This window comes from Acomys minous, assembly GCF_964271855.1.
Source record: "Acomys minous genome assembly, chromosome: 3".
Classification (NCBI taxonomy): Eukaryota; Metazoa; Chordata; class Mammalia; order Rodentia; family Muridae; genus Acomys; species Acomys minous.
The window spans coordinates 3460017-3472964 of record NC_140485.1 but is presented as its reverse complement, the minus strand read 5'-3'; the positions used below and the strand labels follow the sequence as shown (position 1 = coordinate 3472964).

At 43.0% G+C, this 12948-nt stretch overlaps 1 protein-coding gene across 5 annotated transcripts in view; it reads right to left on the bottom strand.

Annotated features, from left to right (window-relative positions):
• RALGAPA2 (Ral GTPase activating protein catalytic subunit alpha 2) overlaps positions 1-12948 on the bottom strand; it is a 279884-nt gene that overhangs the window by 152635 nt on the left and 114301 nt on the right. For all 5 annotated transcript variants that reach the window (XR_014778094.1, XM_084776127.1, XM_084776128.1 and 2 more), the window contains 3 exons: positions 2386-2579; positions 1447-1545; positions 1067-1222 (listed from right to left, as the gene is read on the bottom strand). Coding sequence is in view for 4 of the 5 variants with exons in the window: in XM_084776127.1 (XP_084632253.1) it covers positions 1067-1222; positions 1447-1545; positions 2386-2579 (449 nt within the window). In the remaining variant the exon portion in view is untranslated. The remainder of the gene's footprint in view (positions 1-1066; positions 1223-1446; positions 1546-2385; positions 2580-12948) is intronic.

The window sequence follows — 12948 nt, the reverse complement described above, 5'->3', positions numbered from 1 at the left end:
TTGATTCTCTTTCCCGCTTTTACCCATGAATCTCCCACATGCCCTGCACTGCATGGTTCTGTACGAGACGCTTCTACCTGCAGGGGCAGCTGGAAGCAGTTAAGCAGAGAAAACAAGTGACTGTACTTAATGTCCTTCCTTAGATGTCTATTTTAAAAAATGAATGAAGCTATGAGTCGAAACTCAGCTGCTATCATCAGTGTCTTCTAATGCTGCTCAGAGTAAACATGACAAGAAAGACTCACTGGGATAGTATGTTACGACCACTTCTCGGGCACCAGAAAGACTCAAGTACTTTCTAAAGAAAAGCGAGCAAACAAATAAATAAATAAATTCCAGGCCTGCCCCTAAATCTGGTGACCTGAGTTTAGTCCCCGAGACCCACCCGGCAGGAGAATGAACTGCTGCAAGCTGTCCTCTGACCGCCATCCTTGAGCTCTGGCACTCATGGCCCACACCCCACACATACAATAAATATAACAAGAACAGTCTTCACAAGTCCACAGGACTATCCGCATCACACCTCCTGTCCCGCACAAGTGCTGGGGACTTCCCAGGTGATACTGGCCACATCCTATAAAAAATCCTAAATCCAGGATCTACAAAGAGGGCTTTGTGAAAGTCTTGGGCCTTTTTGTTCCTACCTAACCAAAACTACTATTTCTTTGGAAAAAAATCATCAAGAAATAAGGCTAAAGAGCCTTAATTCATAGGAGATTGTACCTCATAAAAAGAATCCAACTACTAAAACACAAACTTCCAAATACTTTTAAATTGGCCAGAACCACAGAGGAAAACTAGCTGCGATCCCACTTTGAAGTTGACAACAAAGGCAGAGACTGGGTCACATGAGTCTCGGAATAAAAATCAGACGCAGTTAGTACACACAGAGCCGATGGAGGGGGGAGCAAGAAAGTGATAAGCCCGGACCACGCTTTCGAAGACCTCACGTGTGAAGTGCAGGAGCCGCTGAGGATTTAAGCATTTCTGGTATACTGTCAGAAGCCCTGGTACAAATAAAATGTGACGAGCAATTCCCCGCCATGATAAAGGAGTCACAGGATACCTGGTCCTCGCTGGTTAATCCCAGGTGCATCACAAGGTAAAAATGCACCAGGAAATCCGAGCTTGGCAGGACATCCTGGCGTCTGGTCATCATGTCGCAGATCAGTTTGTAGGCTTGCAGCTTGCCTTCCTTGTACTCGCTTGGCAGAGTTGTAGCCTGCCAAGAAGACGATGTTTCCAGATTAAATCAAGCCCAGACGCAGAGCATGTCAACATTTCATTTCCTCCTCAGTTTTCCTGAAGACTTGTTTGGAGATGTGGGACGTGCTGGCTGCAGTAAGACCCAGCCCGTCTTCAAAACATGCAGTCTCGGGCAATTACAGTTTTTAAACTCAATTTCAGAAAGGAAGAGGAAATGGCAATAAAAGCATGAACACTTGCCTTAAACAGCCACGATGCGAACATTCTGAGTGGTGGAATCAGGGGCGGAGGAGACGGAGAGGACTGGTTATCCAGGCTTACTGCGAGGTTATCTCGGATCTATGGGCAAGGGAACATCTGCTTATTACAACTACACAGCAACACTGCCTTGCACAGCCAAAAACAAAAACAAAAACAAAAAACATCCAAAAAACAAAAAACCCAAAAACGAACAAAACAAAACAAACAAAAAACTGCTTCCATGTTTTTGTTCAAAGAATGAGAAATAAGGAGTATTTACAGGTTTTCCTTTTATTATATTTTCTGCTCCTTTTAGAATGTGTCTGGCTTACTATATGTAGCTGAAGCTTTAAACACAAAAGAACGGCATTACTTTTCAATCACGTGAACACCTAGGGAGATCCAGAACTCCAAATGGTAAGAAATGATTTCATAAATTATGCTATATGAACATAAGTCATGCTTTAGAAAAATATTCAATGATGGAAAATATACACTTAGTATCAAAACAAAAGGCAAGATGAAAACTATACCTATTCTAAGAATTTTTGTATTGTAAAATGTTTTTATCCATGGAAAGATATATTTTGCATATTAATACTGATTATTCTATAAAATGGATATATAAATGTCTTCTCCATGGTTTTCTGTATTTTCTGAACTTTATACAATCAAAATAACATCACTTTACTAAAGTGAATAATGAAGCCACATAGTATCCTATCTTAATATCTTCTACTAACATACTTTTGCACTAAATGAAATAATTCATAGGCATTTAGTAAAGTATTAAAACTACGGATCTTATGATTTACTCTTGAGCAATCAAACATGCTTCATCTGAATGTCTAATTTGCATTTCAGAATATGGTCAATAGTTTTTATGTTAAATGATATATATTAATTATTCTGGATGTAAGATGTAACAGCAGAACACACCTTGGCCAGTTTGTACCACAGGTCGTAGAGATAGCCAAAAACCTTGGCATGGATCTTCGGTGACTGGATATTATTCACATCCCCAAGGATTCCCAAGACTCTCCGCCATAACACAGCAGCAGAGTCTGGGTGCCAACCAGTTAGGCTCCCTCCAGCAATTATGCTGCAGTCGTCTGCAAGGCACTCTCTGCTATCTGTGGAGAAAGTGTGGAAGTAACTCTGTCAGCAGGATTTTGATTTCGTCATCATAACTTCTTAGCATTATTGCAAATTACCTGTGCTTAAAATTCATGAATTCTCAGTGATTAAGATTTTTTTAAATGGCTGAGAACTTGATAGAACAGAAAAAGAGAAGCAGTTTTAAAAGGTCAAACACTTGATTCTTTCACACAAGCCCAACAAGAAATGATGTATGCCTAGGGTGATCATGTGAGGGATTTTACAAAGCGGGCAAGATGAGGGAGATTTTGAGTAGGATGGCTACCATGACAGTAGGCAACCCGAAGTCTCAGGACAGAGAGACATTTGTGGTTTATTGAGCATAGACTTTGCACACAAGAAACTTTCTGCCCCGTTGGGTCAAAGGAATTCATGCAGTCGGGTAATGGTCATAACCAGTTCCATCGTCTGAAGCACAGCCCTCACAGTTAGCCTATTCCTCATTCTAAGCACGAGATAGCTGCTGTGTTGTGTTCTGTCCCTACTGCCCTGCCCCTTCCACTATCTCATATAAACTGAATTCCAGTAATCAGCCTTTCTGCCTGGTTTCTCTTACTCAGCAGAACACACATGAGAATACTCCCTAAGACTGTGTACGCGGGGAGTCTGCGCCCTCTGACTGCTGGTTAGCATTCCAGTTTGAGAGAGATCAGGGTTCATCTCTTCATCTGCTGAAGGACATTTAGATTGGTTCCTATTTTGAGTAACTAGAAGTAAAATTTTCAGGAACGTTCACATGCAGGTGTCTGTGTGAACAGATACTGACATTTCTCTTTGGTAAATAACTGGAGTGAGATCCTGGGTTGTCATGTAAGTGCATGTTTCAGGACATGTTCAAGAGAAGAAAAGAGACTGAGGCCATTTTCTGAAGTAGCATTTCCATGAACCAGTACAGTCAGTATCACTCTGAGTGGAGGAAAAAGTGCCACGTGTTCCATATCCCCACTAGGACTTGGCTATGACCGTTTCAACTCTGTGTCCATGCTGCGAGGGAAGGGGTCGTACCTTGCTGATGTTTTCATTTGCAGTTTTCTAGTGAGTTACATATATTAAGCATGAAGTATCATGTGATTCGTGTATGGACAAAGTGAGCAAGCAAACGGCTTGGGTTGTAGTGTGTGCAGCTTATCAGAGCCTGTGTGGGCAAAGGCCTAGGAGAGAAGGGTAGTGTGAGCAGTCCAGAGCCCAAGTGCATCCTCCAACTCACAGTTAATTTAAGAGAAAAGTTTCATGGTCTGAAACAAATGCCTCATGAATTCAGTGACACAGGCACCACCTCTCCTTACAGGCACCACGAGCCTCCGGAGTTCACTTTATCTTATCTTTTGTCTTTGTTACTTTGTAAATGTGTATGTGGAGGAAGCAGATGGAGGGTGAGGGTGTGTACAGGCACCATGGGGACAGGCAACCGGAAAACTCAGGGTCATCAGCCTGTAGCAGTTGGTCCTCTCCTTCTACCACATGAGCCTCGGGAGTCTAACTCAGGTCTTTAGGCTTGGTAGCAAGTGCCTTTCCTTGCTGGCCCCTTAAATTGTTTTGATGACATTTATTTGTTTGTTTATTATTTCCTTGTGTATATGTGCATGCACAAGGTATGGCCTGCAGAGGTCAGAGGACAACTTTGGAAGTTGGTTCCCTCCTCTTGCTTAGGTTCTGATGATCAACTCACATCTTTAGGCTTGACAGGAAGCGCCTTGACCTACTGGGCCATCTTGCCAGGCCATGGAGGTTTCCTTTTTTTTTTTTTTTAAGAGAAAAGAGAAAATTTTCTGACTGCCAGAAATACATTTAAGGCACTGGAGTGCTGCATCATAGCAAAAATATTTCTCTCACATGCACTATATTCTGTTATATAGAATAATCAGCAGCTAGCAGCATCACGTGATGTTTTTCTCACTTCTCATGCTTCTGAATTTCGTTGGGCTGTGAATAATTCTTCCTCACACCCTACTCTTAGAGTTCTTCCTCTCTCCCCCTACACCCATAGAGAGGGTATTCTCCAAACCTTTAGCTGAGCAGAGTTTTCAAACGCTCTGGAGACTGCTCAGAGCTCACTCTCTCTATAAAAGCTTAGCCCCACTGTGCTCTCAGCCCCTCCAGCCTACCAATGGCCTCCGCAGTGCTTAACAACAGCATTTAATTTTCAGCACCCGGCAGCATTTGATGGACGGAATGCTTCACTATCTGACCCCCAGGTTGACAAGCACCGGGTTCCCCTCATTCACCAGCTTTCCACGCCATGGCCTGCAAGTGCTCAAGGGCCCACAGGATGCTGCCCTTCCGTCCCATCAATCTTCACTCACACAGAATAACGGCACAGATTTGCATGCCACTCACATATTTACATCCTTAAATATCTATTTTTCTCAATTTCTTCAATTATATAACCATTTCTCCAGTTCAATCTGTTCATAGGGGATCCAACCTTTGACCTCACAAATACTAAACCAGTGCTCTAGCACCAAGTGACACCTCCAGCCCGCTAAGCCTTCCTAAAGCTCCACATGCCCAGGGATCAGTGGAAACAGTCCATGCAGGCATGATGCCTTAGGAGTTCCGTCACGTTTTGAACATTGGTATTTTGGATTGTAGATTAAGGCTTAAAAATTTACTTATTTTGCATGTGCATCTGTGTGTGTGCACGCGCACAAGCGTGCGCACGTGTGTGTGTGTGTGTGTATGTGTGTGTGTATGTATGTATGTGTGTATGTGTGTGTATGTGTGTATGTGTGTGTGTGTGTATGTGTGTATGTGTGTATGTATGTGTGTATGTGTGTATGTGTGTATATGCACAGGTGCCATGTGCATAGGTCAAGGACAGTTTGCAGGAGCCACTTCTCTCCTAGTATTTAAGTCCTGAGTATTGAAGCCCAGATTTTGGCTTTATTTTTGTTGGTTGTTTTGTTTTGTTGATATGGCATCTCACTGTACAGCCCAGGTTGACCTCAGATCTGCTTTGTCCGTCAGGCTGGCCTGCAGTTCTCTAGCCTCCTGAGGTCAGGACCACAGAGATACACTACCACACCTGGCTTATGCCGTTTTCTTATTCCTACGACTCAAACTCCAGGAAATGGTTTTCCTAAAAAGCTCACTTTTGCTGAGAAAGTAGGTAAACTCTTTTCTCATCTAACTCCTTTGCTTTCAGGACTGCATCTCTATACTTGTGTCATGCAGTGGTGATCACAGCCCAGAAACACTGCCAGCTTCTTTACCTTCAAGAATCCAGTCAGCAGCCTGTGGGCAGCACTAACGCTCTTCTGTTTCTTCAGTTCCTTCTCCTTGTGGAAGGTGGTGGGTATTTCAACCATGTTTTACCTTAGACTGGGCTAGAACTCACTCTGTAATCTAGGCTAGCCTAGAACGAACAAGCAGTCCTCCCGCCTCAGCCTCCCAGACGCTAGGGTTAAAGGATGAGAGTCACTGTGCCCGACTACCAGTTCTCAAGGCAATGCACTGGCTTCCTGTGTGGAGCCCCTCACCGCCCCCTAGTTCTGGAGGTACCCAATACGGCCATCCCTCCCACTGCAATGAGCTCAGCCAGGCTGCTTCTCAGCTGTCAAGGATACATGTCCCACCCAGCAGTCAGTGCTGTCCCACCTAGCATGTCCCATGCTCTCTGCTATCTCTAAAAATTGGTTATTACTATCTTTTCCCCAGTATCTGTATCCTGTGGAGTTAAATTTAACAGTCCTTTCAATGAGGCTTAGCAAGGACGTGAGGGAATAAGTGTGGCTATCTATATTTGTTCACTACTATGGTTAACTAGATAGGCACAATTAGTATTTTTAAAATTCCTTTTCATTAATTTCTTTGCCTTCTTTTTGTTTTAAGGGTCTAGCTGTCCTGGAACTCACTACGCAGACCAAGTATCCATACCCACAACCAGCCTTACCTTATCTGTAAAGGCTGCTCACTTCATGTTCTTATTTTATAACTTTTGAAGATGCATTTGTCTTGTGTCTTTGAATGTTTTGCTGCATGTATGTACACACATCATGTATGTGCCTGGTGTTCAAGGTCGAAGGAAGGGACTGGAGAGCCACAGATGGCCGCGAGGCACCATGTGGGCGCTGGGGATGAAATCAGGGTCCTTAAGAAGAGCAAATACCTTTAACTTTGGGCCATCTGTCCCACCCCACATTTTTTTGTTTAGTGTTAACATACTTTTATTAAACAATTTGTCCCCCGTGTTCTTTTTTAAATAGGCATTATATTTAAAAACTGTTGAGGATTTATGAAAAATGCAAAGAAGGTAGAGATAATATCCAATATAGTCCACACTAGTTTCTGTCATCAGCTTCTCTCATCAGAATATTTATTACAATTAACAAGCCAGTACTAAAACAGTATTAATGTCCAAGTCTTTTTGTAATTTTTAAAAAGTGTGTGCATGCGTGCATGTGCGTGTGCGTGTGCGTGTGCGTGTGTGTGTGTGTGTGTGCCTGTGGTTTCAGGGTACCACTCTGGAGTACTGGCCCTTACTGTCCACTTCATGTGTGCCAGGGTCATCTTAGCTATGACAGCCCATGAGCTAGTGGCACTGCCTCATCTCCTCATAGGAGCACGGGGATTACAGGCAACACCCCCAGGCCTGGGTTACATGTGGGGCCCGAGGATTCGAACTCGGGTCCTCACCCTTGCAGAGCAAGCACTTTACCCACCTAGTACGCTGCCTCCGCATCCTGTAGAGTTCCTTGGTTTTTCTTATTTTTTTTTTAATACCTGTTGCAACTATGACAGCAAATAGGAACAGTACTTGTCACCTCCCTATGTGCTTCATGAAGCTGCACCATTTCTTAGGCTTAGGCCTTTGACAGCCTGCAGCGTGGCAGGGAGTGCTGGTCAGGTGTTCTATAGACTGTCCCTCAGTTGGGAGCTGTCTGGTGTTTTTCTCACAGTAAACATTTGTGATAGTTGATTTTCAAGGTCAATTTGATATGATCTACAATCACTTGGTAAGAGGTTCTCAGTGAGGGCCTGACTAGACCAGATAGGCCTGTCTGTGGGGGACGCTGTCTTAATTGTGGTAACTGAGGCTGGAAGACCCATTCTTTGTGGGCGGCCCCATTTCGGAGGCTTGGGTGCCAAGATGTGTAAGAAAGGAGAAAGTGACCTGAACTCAGACATTCATGAATTAATTTGTTCTCTGCTCTTGACTGTGGGTGCTACCTTGACGTCCCCACAATGAGTGTCTGTATCTTGGTAATATGAGATAAAACAAGTTGCTTTTGTCAGGGTATTTTAACCACAGCAACAGGAAGCAAAACTAATTTGTTGTTTTTATGGGGGAGGAGCACGCCTGGACTTCTCATGCATATTTTTCTATTGCTGTCATTCCCTTTGCTAATGTTTTATTTAGGGGTTTTTGCTTATACACTTTTTTTTTTTACTGAGCCGGTCTCTAATTTTGCTTTTATCATACTGATTTTTGTCTGGGTCTGTTATCAGAGTAGCACCAGGTAGGTACAGAGACAACAGAGAGTGTTCTTTCTCTATGGAACAGGTTGGAAAAGAAAGGGTCTCTGTTAAGTACAGCTAGAAATTAATCCCTTGTTCTTATAAGTTTATGCAAATTACCTCTGATAGTATTTGAATGATCACATTGTCCATTTACTTGTGTTTCCCCACACAGTTTCCTTCATCAGTCTTGCCCGTTCATCTAGCTTTGTTAGTGTTTATAAAGAATATTTTTAGGGGGCTGGAGAGATGGCTCAGCCGTTAAAGGCTAGGCTCACAACCATAAATATAAGAATATTTTTAGGTTGCTGTCTCTTTTGTGTTGTGTTTATTTTCATTTTCTGGTATACTCCCGCAATCTTACAGTTTTCCTAGCTTTTCAGTTCAAGTGCTATGGTATTACGCTACCTTCCCTTTTCATTGTGGACAGGACACACCTGCCACAACTCGCGTACACACATGCACAGTCGTGCGTGCCTCGTCCTTCAGAAAGGAGTTCAGCTACATTCCAGTAACTCTGATATTCAGTTTTATTTACGACTAGTTTGGGTTTCTTGTTTTTCTTTTTAAAATTTTTGTCATCCTTATTTTTTATCATAATCATAGAATACGTTATAGTACAAATCATGCATCTCTGCTGACACAAACTGGCCAACTTGTTAATATTGTGTGGCTTCTAAAAACATGTATCTTAGCTGTTAAATTAAAAAATATTCTGGGTGTATTCCAAGGAGTGGAATGGCTGGGTCTTGAGGAAGCCCTAGTCCCAGTTTCCTGAGAAAGCGCCAGATAGCTTTCCAAAGTGGCTGTACTAGTTTGCATTCCCACCAACAATGAAGGAGTGTTCCTCTCTCCCCACATCCTTGCCAGCATGTGGTGTTGCTTGAGTTATTGATCTTAGCCATTCTGATGGGTGTAAGATGGAATCTTAGAGTTGTTTTGATTTGCATTTCTCTGATGACTAAGGAGGTCGAGCATTTCTTTAAGTGTTTCTCAGCCATTTGATATTCCTCTGTTGAGAATTCTCTGATTAGTTCTGAGCCCCATTTCTCTATTGGGTTATTTGGTTTTGTGCTGTTTAATTTCTTGAGTTCTTTATATATTTTGGATATTAGACCTTTGTCAGATGAAGGGTTGGTGAAGATCTTTTCCCAGTCTGTGATGCACTACCACACAACAGGGACATATGCTCAACCATGTTCATAGCTGCCTTATTTATAATAGCCAGAACATGGAAACAGCCTACGTGTCCCTCAGTAGAAGAATGGATAAAGAAACTGTGGTACATTTACACTATGTAATACTACTCAGCTATTAAAAACAAGGAATTTCCAAAATTTGTGGACAAATGGATTGAACCAGAAATTATCATAATGAGTGAGTTCACCCAGAAGCAAAAAGAGTTAAATGGTATATACTCACTTATATCGAGACACTAGTCCAAGGGGTACGTCCCCATGAAAAATTTTACCTACCAGGAAAGTGGGTCAGAGGGGAGGACATCCTATTGACACTTTAGGTGTGAGAAGCCTGGGAGAATGAGGAAATAGAAGGATCCAGAGGGTCCTGGAAAACTACAGGTGGGTCTGGGCCCTGGGGTCCTCCTCAAAGTATGGCACCAGCCAAGGAAAATATAGGCAGTAAACTTTGAACCCCTACCCAGACTAGCCGATGGACAGGACATTCTCCACCATTAAGTGGAGAAAGAGATCTGACTTTCACACAAACTCTGGTGTCCCATATTTGACCATGTCCCTTGGATGGGGATGCCTGGTGGCACTCAGAGGAAGGATAATAGGTCACCAAGGAGAGACTTGATACCCTGTGAGCATATACAGGGGGAGGAGGTCCCCCTCAGACACAGACATAGGGGAGGGGAGTAGGGGGGAAGTGGGAGGAAGGGAGGAATGGGAGGATACAAGGGATGGGCTAACAACTGAGATGTAATATGAATAAATTAATAATAAAAAAGGGGGAAAAAAGAATAAAAATATACATGTCCACCAAATACTATATACATGTGTGTGTCCACTCAACTGAACTAATTATATTATGCTTTCTTTATTTGTATTAGATTTTATTTTTTGCTTAACTCATGAATTAACAGCAGCTTATATTAAGATTTCTTCCTATGAGTATGGTCTTATCAGGAACTTCTCATGTCTTTTTTCAAATTTTGCTTCATATATCTGGAAGCTGGTAAGTTTGTGTAAATGTAGAATTATTGCTGCTGCTAATAATTTCTGCTTTAAATGTTACCTAGTTGTCTACATAGGACTATGGTGGTGGTCTGCTCTCCTTAAAGGAGTTGGTTTGTATTTATTGTGGTAAGTAATGTGTTTGATGTATTTCTAAACGTTTACACTTTCTGTGTTAAGTCACCTTTGCTCTGCTTTTCGTTTGAATCTTTGGTGAGAATTTACTGAGTTTTCCCACTTCTGCCAGTATTTTCTCCCTCTAGTCATATATTATACATTTCTTATTTATATAACTATTCCAAAGTCATTCTAGCATTTACCCTATACAAATAGAGATGGACTAACTTCTGCCTTTTTTAAAGGCTCCATCTAAAACCCTGAAGCACATCTCTGTATCTCAGGCACCTGAGGAGAGGGCCAGCAAGGCCAACAGGGAGCCAGAGGAGTGGGTCTGAGGGAGAAAGCAGGTCCAAGACGGTCCAACAGCTCTTTGTGCTATTGATGGGAAGGTCCCCAGACACCGAAACAAAGATTGAGCAAGGATGACAGGTGGTGTCATGGCAAGGCTGTGCGCTCCACTGATGCAGCACCATTCCTTCCTGAGGAGCACCACAGATGACTCTGCAGTAGCCTGTACATCCCGAGGAGCACCACAGATGACTCTGCAGTAACCTGGACATCCCGAGGAGCACCACAGGTGACTCTGCAGTAGCCTGTACATCCCGAGGAGCACCACAGGTGACTCTGCAGTAGCCTGTACATCCCGAGGAGCACCACAGATGACTCTGCAGTAACCTGGACATCCCGAGGAGCACCACAGGTGACTCTGCAGTAGCCTGTACATCCCGAGGAGCACCACAGGTGACTCTGCAGTAGCCTGTACATCCCGAGGAGCACCACAGGTGACTCTGCAGTAACTTGGACATCCTGAGGAGCACCACAGGTGACTCTGCAGTAGCCTGTACATCCCGAGGAGCACCACAGGTGACTCTGCAGTAGCCTGTACATCCTGAGGAGCACCACAGGTGACTCTGCAGTAGCCTGTACATCCCGAGGAGCACCACAGGTGACTCTGCAGTAGCCTGTACATCCTGAGGAGCACCACAGGTGACTCTGCAGTAACCTGGACATCCCGAGGAGCACCACAGGTGACTCTGCAGTCACCTGGACAGATATCCAAACTAGAATTCCTACACACCATGTCTAGAAATCTGAAGGCACAGAGGGTAGAGCCTAATCATGGGTCCTCTTCACTTTCTGACTTTTATGAAGCCTCGGAAGAAACTCCTGTAAAATCAGGTACAGTACCAAAGAGCTGCTGTCTGAGAAGACATAGGAAGCTTTAATGAATGCTTACGAGTCAACTTTAGCCCTCAAGGAGCAGGGAGCGGCGTTTATTTCTCTCTGTAAGACTGCCATGTGGCTTCAATCCTTAGCGGCGGGTGGGACAGCTAGGTGACCCATAGCTCTGCTTCATCCTAACTCCCCAATTTAAGAGCACGTGGGGAGGCCAGCCCCAGCACCCAGGGACACGGCGCTCACGGAGGCCGGGTGCTCACTCACCACCTGCTCCGCTCTGCTTCCACCAACCAACAGACCCTCAGTTCTTAAGGATCTACACAGAAAATCTGTTTCAATCCTGCTTTGCATTCAGGAACCATTGTTGTCTCAGAGATTAAAATCGCAGGCAACATCCCCCACTATCAAAATATGTTGAGCTCTTTAGAAGGTTTTCAAGTGACTGTGCTCATTTTTTCAATATTACTGTGAAGATTTTAATGAGCTAAAGTGTTTTTGCCCAAAATTATCCGGCTGGTGGCACAAGCTCCAGAACAGATGCTGACATTTTACATGTAGACGGGTCCTCAATGAAGGAACGCTTGATTAAAAATGGGGATTTAAGAGATTTTAGAAAATTCCATGTTCACCTCCAAAATACCAAATATTTGCTTTATTTTTATTAGTAGCCTATATGTGTTTGTTTCACTATTTCTAAGTGTTATATGGGCTTTTTAAATTATTAGAGTATGTACTCTTAAGCATATGTGAATTTTTATCATCTTTCTCCAAATACATACATGATTATAACAGATAAATATGAAATTATTGAACCAATTTTTAACTGGCAAATAGGTACTTATTATCGAAGGGCCAATTCATCCAGCTGCAACTTTATATAGGGTTGGTAGAGTTTTGAGTAAACATAACTTTTTCTTTGGCGATAAAATATAACACAGCTCAGACTCTTGCTTAACAACTTAACTGTAGGGACAGAAAAGGCAGGTCAGGGATAAGAAGATCAGGGCGCTGGCTGGCGCTCTGCTCCATGGCACCCTTTCCTCATGTGCTTCCATACGTTCAGTCCCAACTGAGGGCCTTCACAAGGCGGCTTGCCAGTGCCACTGTAGCTTTTACTATTATTTTTCTTTATGTTATTTCATGATGTGCAAGTATATGAGAGGAAGGTAAAAATACCAAAAATGTGTGTGATGACAGAGAGCACTGACGAAAATCAGTTTCAATGGAGGAGGACAATGTTCAATTCACATCTACAACTGTAATTAAAAGAATTTCCTGTAAGGGACATTTGGATGTAGGTCAGGGATAAATACATTAAATAAAAAAGAGCAGAAACTACACTGCATGATGATTTTAATACCTTTATCTGAATAGTGATCTGAAGCTTAAA